The following is a 17,384-nucleotide window of genomic DNA, read 5'->3' as shown; positions in this document are numbered from 1 at the left end:
AAGAAATGTTAAGTCCTTTGTACTGGAAACTTGCATTCTCCCAGTAAGGTCATATATTGTACTACGTTGCAAACCCCTGGAGCAATTTTTTGATTAGTGCTTTTGTGAACAAGAAACAATTAACAAGTGGCTCTATCCCATCTCCCCCCTTTCCCCGTCGCGATATAACCTTGAACGGTTGAAAACGACGTTAAACACCAAATAAAGAAAGAAAAATCAGAAAATCTGGTCCTAAAAAGAAGGGAGTCTTAAACGTAGGGTACATTTACACAGGTTATCAACACAAAGTCTGAGAAAACAGGGTCTTAGGGACCGGCACGGTTGGCCTTGTGGTAAGGCGTCCGCCCCGTGATCGGGAGGTCGTGGGTTCGAACCCCGGCCGGGTCATATCTAAGACTTTAAAATTGGCAATCTAGTGGCTGCTCCGCCTGGCGTCTGGCATTATGGGGTTAGAGCTAGGTCTGGTTGGTCCGGTGTCAGAATAATGTGACTGGGTGAGACATGAAGCCTGTGCTGCGACTTCTGTCTTGTGTGTGGCGCACGTTGTATGTCAAAGCAGCACCGCCCTGATATGGCCCTTCGTGGTCGGCTGGGCGTTAAGCAAACAAACAAAACAAAACAAAAAAGGGTCTTAGGGAGGGAGTCTTAAATTGGGGGCGGGGGGGGGGGGGGAGGGAGGGGGGTCTTATAAGGGGGGTTATACTGTAATAACATTGATACATTATGGTTGTGCTTGCTTTCGTGTGCAAAGATAAACTTGTGGGATGTTGACAGTGAAGATAAACTAATGGGGAGATCAGGAAAAGCAGGTTGAGGCGGAAATAGTCCAGCATGATGTCATTGTTTGGGCAGAAGGATGTCACTTTAGGTGCTGTTGAATTGTACTATAAAGACACGCTATGGACTTTAAATCATGAGAGAGACCAAGACAGACCGAAAGATAGAGAGACAAAGAGAGACAAACACACAAACGCACACACACACTCAGAGTGTTGAGAGGACTTCACTGACGTTATTCTTTTGCAGGCAAACTGATGGGTGCTTTCTTGCAAGGCCTGAACGATCGGAACAGCTCTGTCAGGAAAAACTACGCATCAGCATTGGCTCATCTTGTCAAGGTGGGCTTTCTTCCAGAGATACCGCTGCTATAAGAAACACTGCTAGACTTACATTGAGAGCACAGGTATTCAGATGTTAGGTGCTGTATTCTGAAATGAAGCGCCCTTGTCTATTCAAGTGCTTGTACTGTCAGTTTTACAGAAGTAGCATTTCTTTCTTGCCCTTTTACAACATAAGATAAATCTAAACAACAAGTTGTGACTGTGGGTAAGATGAACCAAATTGGAAAAAAAAAAAAAAATAAAATGTACTCGCCAATATAAGGTCAGCACACACAAAAATATGGTCACATTTTTACCTATGTTTTTTTTTTATATTTAGTCAAGTTTTGACTAAATATTTTAACATCGAGGGGGAATCGAAACGAGGGTCGTGGTGTATGTGCGTGTGTGTGTGTCTGTCTGTCTGTCTGTGTGTGTGTGTGTAGAGCGATTCAGACTAAACTACTGGACCGATCTTTATGAAATTTGACATGAGAGTTCCTGGGTATGAAATCCCCGAACGTTGTTTTCATTTTTTTGATAAATGTCTTTGATGACGTCTTATTCCCCCCTCTGCTTCTTTACCTCTGTAAACTTGTAGAGCTAGTTATTTTTCGATAATGACCCAGCAACCAAACAAATAACGAGCCAGCAACAGCCTGAATCCTCGATAGTGCAATGGGTTGAGAAGCTGTTCTGTTTCGGTACTACTTTTGCGACTGAAAAGTTCCAAACGCTTTAATGTACGAAGTATACATTTCTGGAGCAAACAATACAAACATACCGCATTTAAATTAACAACTACAGGCCTGAACACATGAATCTCCATATAAAATCCATGAGTTCGGTTGTTTTCTGAATCTAGATCTGCCGTGCACAATCCGTTCATCACAAGCAAATTCCCAAGGCAAGTAACTCATACTCTAGCCGACAAGAGTAGTTCCCCTTCTTTTAACGCAGTTTCTTCGACAACACTGACTGCAATCCGACGGTCAGTTTTCAACAATATTTCATTTTATAAACAGATCACACGCAACCAAATGCACACATCTCATCAATTTAAACAACATAAAGCGGTTTCATACACTATTTTCCCCAGAAAACTGAACTTCATACAGTAATTAACGTTGGAACACGGGTGCAAAAGTTCGTCTGCTAGTCCCATTTGACGAAAGAACATTATCTTAAGCGATACTAAAACATAAACAGAACACACAATATCTGCCTTTACCGCCACAGCAGAATAACAGCTTATCTGTGTACTTGATTTTAGTCTAAAACAGGGAAACTGACAAGAAGTGTTAACAGAATGGAATGATTTGCACGGAACTATACAACCGCGCATTAATCGATCGCCTGCGCAGGTTGACTGGTTGAGTGATTCGAATTCGATCAAACTTTCGCACAAAAACTCCTGTTTTCTTTGAATAACTGAAGAAAGGGGGAATAAAGAGGTTACACACCTCGTCTCAGTGATTATTAAAAATAATGGTCTCAGTTCGCGGTCATGAAAAAGCTCGCTGAAGCTCGCATTTTTCATGATCCGCTAACTTCGACCATTATTTTTAATAATCACTGAGACTCGGCATGTAACCTCTACATATCCGGCTTTTCGTGAAAGTTGAGGCGGCACTGTCACGCCCTCATTTTTCAACCAAATTGGTTGAAATTTTGGTCAAGTAATCTTTGACGAAGCCCGGACTTCCGTATTGCATTTCAGCTTGGTGGCTTAAAAATTAATTAATGACTTTGGTCATTAAAAATCTGAAAATTGTAAAAAAAATTAAAAATTTATAAAACGATCCAAATTTTTGTTTATCTTATTCTCCATCATTTGCTGATTCCAAAAACATATACATATGTTATATTCGGATTAAAAACAAGCTCTGAAAATTAAATATATAAAAATTATTATCAAAATTAAATTGTCGAAATCAATTTAAAAACACTTTCATCGTATTCCTTGTCGGTTCCTGATTCCAAAAACATATAGATATGATATGTTTGGATTAAAAACACGCTCAGAAAGTTAAAACAAAGAGAGGTACAGAAAAGCGTGCTATCCTTCTTAGCGCAACTACTACCCCGCTCTTCTTGTCAATTTCACTGCCTTTGCCATGAGCGGTGGACTGACGATGCTACGAGTATACGGTCTTGCTGAAAAATGGCATTGCGTTCAGTTTCATTCTGTGAGTTCGACAGCTACTTGACTAAATATTGTATTTTCGCCTTACGCGACTTGTTTTTTTTTTAGGACTAAACAAACAAATACAAAAGAAAACAATAAGCCAAAGTAGCACGGAACTAAAGAGGGATGAAAAGAAATGTTGTAAAACACTGATGGGGATGACTTATGGGGTTCACAGCCTAATGGATTTTTCCCCACAGACTAAGCTAAATAGTCTATGGACCATTTCGAAGCTGGGTTGGGAGAGGGGAAGAAGAGATAGCAGACTCTCTGTTTTAACGCACCGTGTGACACCACTAAACGCGTGAAGATTTTCTAAATGGTCGCTAGGCTAAATGATATGCCTGCGTGGATGTTTCAGGTGGGGAAGGACAGCAGTACAGAAAAGCTGATCACCAAGCTCAAGACATGGTACCTGGACCAGGAAAGTGAGTGTATTATTGATTGTTGCCCCAAAGGTATCATGACAAAGCCGTGAAGTATGGTGAGAGCTAAAGCTAAATGTGATGAATTGATAAAGAGAAAGAGTTAAAGAAAACTACTGGGTTTTTTCCGCCTTTTCTGCTTTTTTTTGCATTTAAAGAATAAAATGAAAAGCACTATTTTGTGTATTTCTTCTTTTGCATGAAAACCAAAAGGCCAACAGAACAATGCTTCATTGAATTTTGATTCAGTTGAACCTCCCTTTTAAGATTCCTCAATTTAAGACTCTCCCTTGATTTTTCAGATCATAACCTCTGTAAATTTACCCCGATTTTAAGACTCCCTCCTTTTTAAGACCTGATTTTCACAGATTTGGAGGTCTTAAAACACGAGTTCCACTGTATGTGTTGCTTGTTTACAGATGTAATCTGTGTGTTCTTTTCAGATGAGAGTGCCCAGCAAGCGTGCGGAGTGACGTTGCACGCCATCAGTCGGACAGCACCAGACCATCTTCTCCGTCATGCCAGTCTGGCCATGCCTCTCGCCTTCTTTGCCATGCACCAGGAAAAGACGGAAGGTCTCTCTTCACTTTCTTCATATTTAAAAAAAAAAAAAAGAAAAAAAAAAGAAACATTTAGGTAATAGTTGTTTAGGAGAAGCTCCTATGCACGGAAAGAACACAAGCAATTTTCTTTAAATCAGGTGGTGGTAGCAGCAAAGAGTCTGTACTACATGACTATGAATTAACGAGAAAAAATATTTTCCCTTTGGCTCCTCTCGCCTTCTTTACCATGCACCAGAAAAAGTCCGAAGGTATCTCTTCACTTTCTTCATATATCAAAGAAAAAAAGATAGGAGAAACATTTTGGTGGCGGGGTGGTAAGACGTCGGCCTCTTAATCGGAAGGTCGAGGGTTCGAATCCCGGCCGCGGCCGCCTGGTGGGTTAAGTGTGGATATTTTTCCGATCTCCCAGGTCAACTTATGTGCAGACCTGCTTAGTGGCTTATCCCCCTTCGTGTGTACACGCAAACACAAGACCAAGTGCGGACGGAAAAGATCCTGTAATCCATGTCAGAGTTCGGTGGGTTATAGAAACACGAAAATACCCAGCATGCTTCCCCCGAAAGCGGCGTATGGCTGCCTTAATGGCGGGGTAAAAACGGTCATACACGGTCTGTAATGTATCTTTACTTTCGTTTCGTTCCTATTGTGCTACGATCCACAAATTGTAAGGTTTCGACCTCGCTTTCGAAAGTGTCGTCTGCCGAACCCGGCAGCAGCTGGCTCCCAGCTCTGTCAAAACTTGCTAAACCCGTGAAAACACAACAAGTAAGCAATCTTATTCTTTATATATGAGGATAACAACTCAGTATGATTATATTCTAGGTTTTATATGACCATGACTATGATTTAGGTTGGTTTTGATGTCTTTCATTTGCATTTAGAGTTCGTGACTCGAAGTGCCACGTGTGGTTGTGGTTATGTCAGCAGTTTGACATCATTGTACATCTCTTTTTCATTGAGAATAGTTTATTTAAAAGCAAAGACGCTCTATCAAGATTTTGCAGAAGAGTTGCTGCCTAAAACCTTTCAATTGTTGGAAATCGTACAATGTTCTATTTTTTGGATATTTGTTCATTTCGTTTTTGGTGTACTCCACTTCAAGGTGCAGACCTGTTTACCAGTATGATTTGGGCGTATTTTGTACGCCAAATTATTATCGGTACGACAATACGCGACACACGCACAAAATACGACTAAAAGTCAAGAATACGTTTTCTGGTGTTGGTGTTCTGATTACGGGATGGTACAACTGATACCGGTTTCGGTCTGACAGCGAGTCTTCAGCTGTGGAAACCTCGTTCAGTTGTTGGCACGTGCGATCGTCTGGACAATCGTTGCAAAATGAAGCAGAGAATTTTGCCAGTTTCGGGTGACTGTACCAAGTCTAAACAGCAGAAGCAGCACATTTTCTTGGAGAAATATAAGAAGAGCCAGGAATTGTGGAGTCTACTGTGGGAAACAGTCATGCACACTGCAAGTATTGCAGACCTAAATCAGATTTCTCCGTTGCCTAGCCCGGGAAATATGACATCGAACGACACTGCAGTTCCAAAACTCACCTGGACAAGGTTGCTACAAAGAAATTCGCTGAAAGCTGCCAAGGAATTATAAAGTTCATTCCCGCAAAGCTAAACCTGCCAGAAGAAAAGGCTGTAGTCCGTGCTGAAGCAATGTTTTCTGAGATGATTGTAAAAATGAACTTGCCACTGTCAACCGCAGATGTTATTTCACGAAGTTCATCTTTTCATTATTAATCTGTTTGGAAGACACTGGTTATAATGCTACAAACTGACAGGTAAATAAAATTGTTTTATCCCTGTTGTATTGGAAGGAGTTAAATTCTGAAGGTGTTCACAAGACATGCTATTCTTACACAAACACGTTTGCACCCACGCGTACATTTTCCCTAGCCCATATGGCTTTGCTTGCAAAGTACACCAACCTTTTGAAAAATACACTCAACTGTTTGGGAAAGTACTCTTGCTTCGGGTTTAAAGTAAACAGGTCTGAAGGTGGTTTAGTGAGTGTGATTTTTATTACTTCCCTTGAGTTGGAAAAGTATTTTGTTTTACAAATGTTCTGAGTATGGTTTTTGTTTGTTCTTTCAGATTTTCACCATAGCGATCAAGTACCAGTGTTGGGTACCAACGGTTGCATTGAATAGACGAATTAAAGAAATGAAAAGTCTGTTCGTTGGGTGAAACTTACCTGTATGTCGAGAGTTTGGGACATGAGACAGGACACGGTCATACACGTAAAATTCCTCTCGTGCAAAAGCACGAGTGTACGTGGGAGTTTCAGCCCACGAACGCAGAAGAAGAAAAAGAAGGTGGTAGTATTTACAAAGCCCATAGTGCAGAAGCTTGCTGTAAACCCGGTCACAGAAGAAAGTACAGTCGAACCCGCCCTAGCGACTATCTCTCGCTAACGACTACCTGCCCATTACGACCACCCATAAATCCACGAAGAGTTTTTTCTCTCTTTAATTCACCTTTCCATAGCAACCACCTGTTTATAAAGACCACTTTTGAAGGGTCCCTTGGGTGGTCGTCATATACAGTAGCAGAAATTTATTAGAAATGCGATGTGGTGCCAAAAGAAAAATTTCCATGTTTGTGTAAAATGAAAATGGACATTAAAGTTTTCTTATCTTATCGTATCTTAAAAAGTAAAATAGTACAAGATGTAGTTCACTGTTCTTCAGAAGGTGTGATTGCTTTTGTGAATATGCAGTTGAAATGTTATCGTTTATTGTGTTTTGCAGAGGAGAAGAAGACAAACGAGTCCTCAGAGTGGGAAGATGTTTGGAATGAAATCACTCCAGGTATGTATGTTTGTATATCTGTATTAAGAACAATGAAGCAAACTTGCCAGGAGAAGTAGTTGGTTATGATTCATTTAGGGGTCAGATTTGAGGGAAAGAATCTAGAGCCACTGCAGCTCGGTTGCTACAAGCAGAATGCTTGTGCTTACTTTTCATTTGTGTGTTAACTGACCATGGAAAGCTGCATAAGGAATCTTGACAATTTACCTTAATCTATTTGATCTGGAAATTTTAGTTTGTAGTTGTCTACCTGTCCTCACTTTTTTCTTACCTGGAAAACCTGCTTTCAAGGGGTTCCACTGCATAAGAATTCAAAGAAGCATTGTCCTGTTTGCCTTTTTGGTTTTGGTGCAAAAGAAAATATATTAAAAAAACAAAGCTTTCTTTTTATTTTACTTTTAGTTTAATGAGCTTGCTAAGAATACCAATACCACACCAGGGATGTTGCTACAAATTCATACCTATAGGACAAATGTCCCAGTTCTTTAGCGTCAATAAGACATTTAACCGCTTTCAGAAATTTCAGGACGTCAGAATTTTTTCATTTTTAGGAATGACGCTCGCCGTGTTCCCCACTGTTTTTGACCCTAATTTAGCACAGGATGCCGTTGAATAGCCAAACGTGTTCAGATTTTGTTGAACTTTGGCAGGCTTTATTTTTATTTTTCGGTGGCATAACTCAGTGTGCTTCGTCAAAATATATCGAACTGAAAGCAAAAGCAGACGCAAGACTTAGTCAGTTGGAGTTGTCTCCCATACTCCTAAATTTAATGTGCTGCAGACGGATGTCACCCAAACGCAAGATCCGCACTGCATAACTTCAGTGCACCTGTACGTGTATCTTGAAAGGAACATTAACGAATATCGCGCTGTCCGAAGTAATTGAGTTATCGGACAATGCCAGCACTCAGTTGAAAACGATAGGACATCTGACCGCCATGCGGCTATATGAATCGGACATTTGAGCCTCTTAATCGGTCTATGTCCGACGCCTAACGACATCCCTGCCATACACTTCATTCTTCACAAGGCTGATCATCCAATGTTCATCATCTCTGCTCCTTTAACTCAAACCCAGGCATGGAGGCAGGGATCCGTCTCTACCTGCAAGAGATCACGGCCATGCTTGTGGAGCTGATAGACGCTTCTGCTTGGACCACCAAGGCCCAGGCAGCCAGCGCCATAGCAACCGTTGCCGAGAAACTGGGCTCTCAGCTGGGTCAGCCTGAACTGGGACAGTTGCTGGACGCCTTGTTGGCTGCTCTGCTCAGCCGCACCTGGACCGGCAAGGTGGGTGGAGGTGGTGGTGTGGGGATTGTTTGGGGAGGGTAGTAAGTAGAGTAGAAGGTTGTGGATAGGACTGTATTGCTTTGGTGGATTGACAATAGACGAATTTAGATAATAGCGTCCTACGAAAGCGGCGTATGGCTGCCTGAATAGCGGGGTAAAAACACTCATACCCGTAAAAACCCACTCGTGCAAAAACATGAGAACTTGGGAGTTTCAGCCCATGAACGAAAAAGAAGAAGATAAGTAACTGTCGGGTTTGTGTTGTTTGTGTGAGAGTGAATACTCTTGTTTTTATTGAGGCAAACTTTCCAGCATGCTCCTTTTCCACATGTGGAGACACACAGCCTCGCTAATGAGGGGCCTATTATTTCAGGTGGGGAAGTTTGCCGCAAGAATTGCAAAAGGTATTCACTCTTTCACAATCGATACAAACCTGAGTTATTTCCGAACATTGTCTATTGGCTCTTGTATTATTTGCTGATGAAATATTTTTGGCTTCGGTACTTTGTCATGATTTATATTGGGATGGGGACTAGTATGCTTAAAATTGTGTAAGTACACAACTAATAATGGCATCAACTCAATGGAAGTGTAGGAGCGGTTTTGGTACCCGGAAGGAAAACAACAATCTCCTCTTAGAAACCATCAAATGTACAGTAAAGTTTGATTCTGATATATATTTGTTGCTGAAAAGTTTTATTCCTTTTGCAGGAAGCTTTGCTCAAGACTTTGTCAACAATCTGCTTGTCATGCAAGTGAGTATTTTTGATGCGTGTGTGGGGATGTGTGTGTGTGTGTGTGCATGTATGTGTCAATGTGTGTGTGTGTGTGTCAGGCCTGGGAATGATACACCTTTCGTCGTAAATACGACGAATTCCTCGTCGTAAATACGACGAAGTCCTTTTCTAATTGTGTAAGAAAAGAGCCTCCGTGTGCCCTTAACAATGCTTAAAACGCAACATTTTCCCATCAGTACGCCCAAACCACTTTTACTCATTCCCAGGCCTGGTGTGTGTGTGTGCATGCATGCATGTGTGTGTGTGTGTGTGTGTGTGTGTGTGTGTGTGTGTGTGTGTGTGTGTGTGTGTGTGTGTGCCCTTTCAGTCCATCTTGTTTCCTTGGAGGTGAGGGGGGGGGGGGGGGGGGGGGAGTGCAAGGGGAGTTTATCCATGCATGTGGATTTGTGTACAAACAGCAGATGAGCTCTGTCTTGACTTCTTGGCTGTGTGAAAGCGTTTAGAAATCATGTGTCAATAGCTGTGTGATGTGGCCTCGGGTTAATCAGAATGTGCTGGCCGTTACTGTACTTTGGATTTTTTCTTTTGATTGTGAAAGTCAGTAATGCCTTAAACACTGCTGCTCTGTTAATTTCAGGGAAGCTGTCCTCAAAGATGAGGCCTTGGTTAATAAGGTAAGTTTTTGTGTTTTGTGTTTGTTTGATTAGCACTTTCACTGACTCCCATCATATTTGAGACCCCCCGCGGGTTAGGGGAAGAATTTACCCGATGCTCCCCAGCATGTCGTAAGAGGCGACTAACGGATTCTGTTTCTCCTTTTACCCTTGTTAAGTGTTTCTTGTATAGAATATAGTCAATTTTTGTAAAGATTTTAGTCAAGCAGTATGTAAGAAATGTTAAGTCCTTTGTACTGGAAACTTGCATTCTCCCAGTAAGGTAATATATTGTACTACGTTGCAAGCCCCTGGAGCAAATTTTTGATTAGTGCTTTTGTGAACAAGAAACAATTGACAAGTGGCTCTATCCCATCTCCCCCCCTTTCCCCGTCGCGATATAACCTTGGTGGTTGAAAACGACGTTAAACACCAAATAAAGAAAGAATCCTATTTGAGTCTGTTAAGAGTAACCAGTTTTCAGCTCTCAGCCTTTTCCTCCGGTCAGATATGTTCTTGGTGAAAGTGTCCCAAGATTTTGCTTTCACAGAAATCGGAGGATTAAAGTTTGCACTCTTGATTTTGTTGAACAATTTGTTGTTATTGATTTTTTGTTTTTACTGAACTTCAACAGTGCATACCAGCTTTTGTTACTGTAGTTTTCTTACATGAACATAAGGTCAGACAGACATATAAAGCTAATTCATCTGGGTTGTGGGGAATAGTGCTTGGTTTCTGTTGTGTTCCTCGTCTGCATTGGTGGGTTGATCCGTTTGGCATTCAGACACACATGCTTGAAACATGAGTAGGTTCGAAACACGTCTTTACTGTCCAAGCTGTCCAGACCAAAGGGGAAGCACTCTCCCAACATTGTCACGTTGTACACAACATATTTGTGACGTAGTACACAATATAACAGTTTCCAAAAGATATTTGACCAACATTTGCATTTTATTCCCATTGAACTTGCCAGGAGTAAATTTTAACTTTTAGGCTATGGAAACAATTGAGAGCAGTACTTGTGAAGCGTTGGCTGGTTATGATGTGTGCATGGGAGGGTTCTCACGAATCATGACATTTAGTTGGTTGATTCTTGATTTAGAACGTTAGCAGTCGACCTGTTTTTGATTCATGCAGTTTAGAATCTCTTTAGACCTACATAGTCACTATTGCAAGGTTGTAGATAACACGTTTTTGACTCTTCTGAGTAATCAGTGAGTCTTAATACTGAGCAGTGTCCATCTGTAAGAAAAGAGTGAGTCTTCTATCGGGGTTGGGGTCTTAAAAGGGGGGTTCCACTTCCACTGTAATGGGACATGGCGAAGGCGGGTCATGTAAGCATATAATAATAATAAGGGTATTTATAGGGCGCAAATCCTAAAATAGTTATAAGCGCCTTACAATCTTAAATATAATCATCTTAATAACAGCAACAATACACAACATAAGCGCCTTAAATCAATCTTAAAATAATAATCTTAATAACAGCAACAATACACATTTAAAAACAAATAAACTTTAAATAAATGCAACACATATGTTTTTGTTGTTTAAACCCAGTTATACTCATTGTATTGATTCTGCTGGTGACAGATCATAGACACAGCGGTGAGGGAAAGTCGTAAGGATCAGCCTGCGTACAGACTGGGAGCGCTGGCGTGTCTAGGAGACATTCTGGAGGCGTACGAGCGCGACCAGTTCAAGCAGGTGTGGGAGATCGTCACGCCTCACATTTCTAAGGTCAGTCTGGCTTATATTTGTTTGCAACAAGTTAAAATGTTAAGAATTCTTGTGTATAGAAGAGTGAGGGTGACTGTGGCGTTCTCTCTGAAATGGGTAGATGCTGCTCACGTTCACACAAAAACAGACTCGCGCACACATGCACGAGCGTATGCACAAGTTTCAAGTTTTGTTAGAGGAGTTTGACGTCCTCTCAGATCAGTTGGCCTATATAGGAACAGGTAATTGTAATGCGCTGAGAATATGGTGAGAGACGAAAGATGATGCATGCGTGTGTGTGTGTGTGTGAGTTTTCCAAGTCCTGAGACTTCCGCTATGAGCTTGGTATCTTTATCTTGCGCATGTGTGCACACGGGGGTGTTCGTACACCGAGGAGAGTCTGCATTTTTGTTGAGAGGAAGAAATGGGAGAGGAGGAAGATAGAACTGCATGATACACAATGATCTATGCTAATAATTTTGCAGGTGTCCAAAGAAAAGGAGGAAGACTCGAACCCAGCAAAGGAGGAGGAGTTAACCAAGACATGTTTCACTACGCTGGGACAGGCCTGGCCTCGCACCCTCGCTACGCAAGGTAACCATTTGCTGTACAGTGGAACCCTCTTTTAAGACCTAACAAAAAATTCAGTGCCAAATCTACATGCAGCCAGCTTCGAGTAGTACACTTCACAAAATCGACTCCTCCCCATTAATTTGAGGCTCTTAGGTTCATCTGTTCTGTGGTCTTGTTAGCCTTCAAAAAACTTGATTAAACAAGAAATTCCTCTGATAGGAAAAACACCCCCATCAAAGGGAAGGGAAATAACCTTCTCAGTTGGTGGCAGTGAGAATGGTTATTTCCCTTTGACCAACGGGGGTGTCCGTCTATAAGTCGTTGTATAATTTTAATCCACCAATAACTCCCTAACCGTGTGTTTGACTGGTCCCAATTTTTGTAAGGACCGTCTCAGGAATGTATAGAACCTGTTCACCAAGTTTGGTGACGATCGGTCCATTCATTCTTGAGATCTACTTGCGAACACAAACACCGCCACAAACACACAAACACATCGAGTGAAACCTATACACACCCCTATACCGGGGGTGTAATAAGTCGTGTTTTATGCTGTGTTTCAGAGGAATTCAAAGGACCATACCTGGAAAAGTTGACGTCTGCTCTTCCTGTTAGCACCTGGAGGGCACAGGTGGCAATTTTGAAGGCATTGTACAAGTTTGTTGACAGGTATACATTTCTTGTTTTTCTGTGTACCACAAATTAAACTCCATGACTGATTTATTTTTATTTTAGGGAGTAGATACACAGGGAAGTTCTTATTTGTGTACGGGTAAGACTGTGTGACCTAATGATGGTGTGAAATGGCAGGAAGACATTTCTGATGAAAATAAAAATCTACTTTAGCTTTGCTTGGTCTTGATTGCTGTGTGACGGGCAAAGTGGCGCAGTGGTAAGATGTCGGCCTCCTAATTGGGAGGTCGTGAGTTCGAATCCCGGTCGCTGCCGCCTGGTGGGTTAAGAGTGGAGATTTTTCCGATCTCCCAGGTCAACTTATGTGCAGACCTGCTTAACCCCCTTCGTGTGTACACGCAAGCACAAGACCAAGTGCGCACGAAAAAGATCCTGTAATCCATGTCGGAGTTCGGTGGGTTATGGAAACACGAAAATACCCAGCATGCCTACCCAACGAAAGCGGAGTGAAGCTGACTATGCTCTCAGAGTATAGTGTGGGGAACCCAAATGGGCAAACGTGCTCACACGTCACCAGAATTTCTGGAACGCTAATGAAGAAGAAGAAGAAGATTGCTGTGTAACTGAGTGTCTTTGCTTCACAGATTGCAAGAGTTTGACAAGGAGCAGCTGGGGAAAGGACCTGACAAATTTTGCCCCACAATGCAGACGGTGTTCACTGCTGTTCTCCCTTGCTTGGGTAAGGAATACAACACAGACGGCCTTGGAAGGGTATTATCCCTAAAGGGAAGCAATCTTTGGGGTTTCAGTGTTTAGTAACATACAGTTCCCTCTCTTACTTTAGTAACCTGTGGAAGCTGGGGATGAAATCTTAAAACAGATAAGACTGCTAAAATCGAGAATCAAAAAACGAGAATTGTAGGTTATTATTAGGTTTTGTCAATAGTTAAACGTTCCGATATCCTAGAATTCTTGTTTTTTGACTCACATGCGAAGCAAAAGTGAGTCTATGTACTCACCCGAGTCGTCCGTCCGTCCGTCCGTCCGGAAAACTTTAACGTTGGATATTTCTTGGACACTATTCAGTCTATCAGTACCAAATTTGGCAAGATGGTGTATGATGACAAGGCCCCAAAAAACATACATAGCATCTTGACTTTGCTTTAAGGTCAAGGTCGCAGGGGCCATAAATGTTGCCTAAAAAACAGCTATTTTTCACATTTTTCACATTTTCTCTGAAGTTTTTGAGATTCAATACCTCACCTATATATGATATATAGGGCAAAGTAAGCCCCATCTTTTGATACCAGTTTGGTTTACCTTGCTTCAAGGTCAAGGTCACAGGAGCTCTTTAAAGTTGGATTGTATACATATTTTGAAGTGACCTTGACCCTGAACTATGGAAGATAACTGTTTCAAACTTAAAAATTATGTGGGGCACATGTTATGCTTTCATCATGAGACACATTTGGTCACATATGATCAAGGTCAAGGTCACTTTGACCCTTATGAAATGTGACCAAATTAAGGTAGTGAACCACTAAAAGTGACCATATCTCATGGTAGAAAGAGCCAATAAGCACCATTGTACTTCCTATGTCTTGAATTAACAGCTTTGTGTTGTATGACCTTGGAAGACCTTGACCTTGGGTCAAGGTCACATGTATTTTGGTAGGAAAAATGTGTAAAGCATGTGAGTCGTATGGGCTTTGCCCTTCTTGTTTTAAGCTAGCGATGGCAACAATGCTGAAATGTGATGGAATTCTATGATAAGTGCTGATAAGTTTGTTGTACACAAACATTTTGAATGAAAATAGTTGAGTGTACATGGTGATGTTGCTAAGTGTGTTTGTTGATTTAGAGCTTCACCATGGTTTCTTTGTGCTTTCATAATTTGATTTTCCTTCTATTGCCCAGACTGAAACAGATTTTGCGCTTGTAAGTTTATCACTTTTGCTTGCGGAATTTGTGAAGGAGGTTTTAAGTGAATGTAATGTTTGTAACAGGTAATCTCAAATATGCTGTGATCAGAACAGAGGGTGCCACCATCATCAATCTCATTATCGCTCGACTTGCAGGTATGTGGCCAACGTTCTGTTTCTAAGGATTTCTGCTTTGATTGAAGAATATTTATCTGTTAACATATGACTGAAGAGAATTTTGTGTGTCTGGCACTTTTCAAATTTTCTGAATTAAGAAAACTGTTTATAAAGTGATTTTAAGTTCAAAGTAAAAACTGATTAGTGTGATGGTTCTCTCAGTATGACTTATTGACCTTCTACGACAAAGATGAAAATCTGCATATCTCAAGGAAAGTTTTCTTTTGCCTGATGTGAACTTGTTCTTGCCAAGAAGTTGTGTGTGTGTGTGAGGGTGCGCTTGTGTTTGTGTGCGTGTACCCATTCTTGTGTGTATGTGTGCGAACCCGCATCTGTGCATGTGTGTGCCTGTATGTGTGTGGGTCTGTAGTTCAGTTGAATGAATTAAAATTTCTCATTTAATTTTTCATCTGTTTCCTTTCTGGCAGAGGTGAACCAGCTCACACTAATATCCTCCAACATGCGAGAAGACTTGAACCAGGCGTTGACACCTCTGACATCAGACGGGCCGTACGAACTGAGGGAACTCTCCAGCAACATGATCAAGACGCTCACCTCAATCTCTTGATCTTTGCATCCAAAGGGACATTTGATATGAGCTCATATTTCTTGCACAATTCTGCAAGTTTTGAAAGTTTCTGTGGGGCTGTGTCTGACAACGTGAAATTTGAAGAGGGCGATTGTGCTTATAAGGTGTGTTTCTGCATGGTATTATCAGAGTTTTGCAGCTGTATTAACTCATTCGAGTCGCGCCCGTATTGTTCATTGCGTTCCCTCAAATCGCACTGTTTCGGGCATTTTGTAAAAAATCACAGACACACAACCACACAACATAACATAAAACAAAATGAATCAGAAAGAATTACATGTGATCTTTATGAAAACCCTAACCTTATAATTGAGGCTGTAGATCCAGGGGGTAAAACGAAACTTTTGAGCGACGCCATGCTGTTTCGGCGAATTGCCTACGTCGCAGTCTGCACGGAAAAATCAGTGCTGAAGGCGGCAAACCAACGCTAATAGTAATTGAAGGGAAGCAACTCCTTCAAAAATGAACGTACTTTTAGTTGCCAGTTGCGTCCCTGCAATCCTCGTCGCTCCCAACAAGGAAAAAAAATAACATCTTGCCGGTGATATATCGCCGGCACGTCTTTTACGTAGTAGAAAAGTGCCGGCGATATGACTCGAATGCAGACAATCTGAAATGTTAGAGCTCGAGTTCTTTTGAGTTTGTTGATTGAGGTTTGACAGAGTTTGCAGCATTTTTTTTTTTCAAAAATGTTTGCAGTTATAGAATTTTTATTCAAAGTTTGAGACTTTGTATTGTGAAATAATAAAGGTTGACAGTTCTTAGACAGTGTTTTGTGGAGTGAGAATTATAAGTTCTTGCTCCTGTCCACACTGTTGAGTTGTCTGGTGTCAAGTTAAAGGAAAATAGGATGGTCAGAGCATTGTTAAATGAAATGCAGTATTGACCCTTTGACAGCCACAGAAATTCAATCAAAAATTCAGATGAAAAATCGTTGCATTCAAGGCAAAACAGCTGACCAAAAACAGAAAATGGTCTAAGGGGGAAGCAATCAGCACATTGCAAATCAAAGAGCAAATTACAGCGGTTGTTTCCCTTGTAAGGGTACTGATTTTTTGCGATGTAATGTACATATTACAACAGTCAAGCGGTTGAGTAGCAAAGTAGATTGCACATCTTGACAAAGTTTGAAGGTGGATTCCTTGTATAAATTTCCTTGATTTGCAGTGATTTGACCACATCCTCTGGATCGCAGAATAAAGAAAAAAAATAATGGGTAGATGGTTTTGTAATCAAAGTACTGTTTATTCCACTTGATATTCCTTGATGGGTTGAAATCAGTTTTGCAGGTTTGTAATGGGTGCAATTTAAAAGTTTTCTTGATGTGCAATGGTAGTTATTTCAAGATTATTGCATTTTGTTGGTGTTATTTGTTGTCTTTACCATTTTATCAACATCAGCCATCACTGCTGTCTTACTATTTTTAATTAAAAAAAAAATAAAAAAATTAGGGTTGATTTTTTGAGACTTTGTGTGTGTGTGTGCGAGTGTGTACTTAACAACTGTACTGTGTCTTCTTGACAATACTGTTGTGTGTGGGTGGAATTAAATATTGAGCATTGCCTTGTTAGTTTTGAAAACGAACAATCAGTTGCTCATAATTATTTTTAATGAAGGTTGTCTTCCATCATAGCACAACTGTCAACTATGGAAAATATTTATTTTCTGTGAACATGTTTTGTTTAATCATAATTTTGTTTTTACATTCACTTCTTGATTTGGCCGTATTTATCAGTTTTTCAAATGATCAATCTGTCTCCCACTCTATCTCTGGTGCTGTCTCGAGCTCCCCCTCTGCCTGCATATGTTTAAATTCTTACTGCTTAAATCTGTTTTTCATGTTTCTCATGCATGCAGGGTACTTATATGAGTTAAGCATTGGTTCCGGTTGTTTGTAATGTAACATTCGTTTTTAATGAAATTGTTTTCGTGTTATATAGTTGTAGTAAGGAAGTTCAGAGGTTGGCATGCATTTGACAGTGTTATTTGGT

General features: G+C 40.9%; 1 protein-coding gene across 2 annotated transcripts in view; it reads left to right on the top strand.

Moving 5' to 3' along the window:
* Window positions 1-17,384, top strand: part of LOC138966417 (proteasome adapter and scaffold protein ECM29-like) — an 87,220-nt gene that overhangs the window by 69,692 nt on the left and 144 nt on the right. The window contains exons 36-48 of one of the 2 annotated variants that reach the window (XM_070338650.1): window positions 1,027-1,118; window positions 3,650-3,716; window positions 4,157-4,288; window positions 7,041-7,100; window positions 8,179-8,390; window positions 9,102-9,145; window positions 9,765-9,801; window positions 11,374-11,520; window positions 11,985-12,093; window positions 12,636-12,741; window positions 13,350-13,444; window positions 14,712-14,783; window positions 15,233-17,384. The exon at window positions 15,233-17,384 is cut by the window's right edge and continues 144 nt beyond it. In XM_070338650.1, the coding sequence (XP_070194751.1) occupies window positions 1,027-1,118; window positions 3,650-3,716; window positions 4,157-4,288; window positions 7,041-7,100; window positions 8,179-8,390; window positions 9,102-9,145; window positions 9,765-9,801; window positions 11,374-11,520; window positions 11,985-12,093; window positions 12,636-12,741; window positions 13,350-13,444; window positions 14,712-14,783; window positions 15,233-15,372 (1,313 nt within the window). In that variant the 3' untranslated portion in view covers window positions 15,373-17,384. The other variant, XM_070338651.1, reaches the window with a different exon arrangement.

Source organism: Littorina saxatilis, linkage group LG5 (assembly GCF_037325665.1).
Source record: "Littorina saxatilis isolate snail1 linkage group LG5, US_GU_Lsax_2.0, whole genome shotgun sequence".
NCBI classification, from domain to species: domain Eukaryota; kingdom Metazoa; phylum Mollusca; class Gastropoda; order Littorinimorpha; family Littorinidae; genus Littorina; species Littorina saxatilis.
The sequence above is the reverse complement of the archived record's forward strand: the minus strand, read 5'-3'. Positions and strand labels throughout refer to the sequence as shown.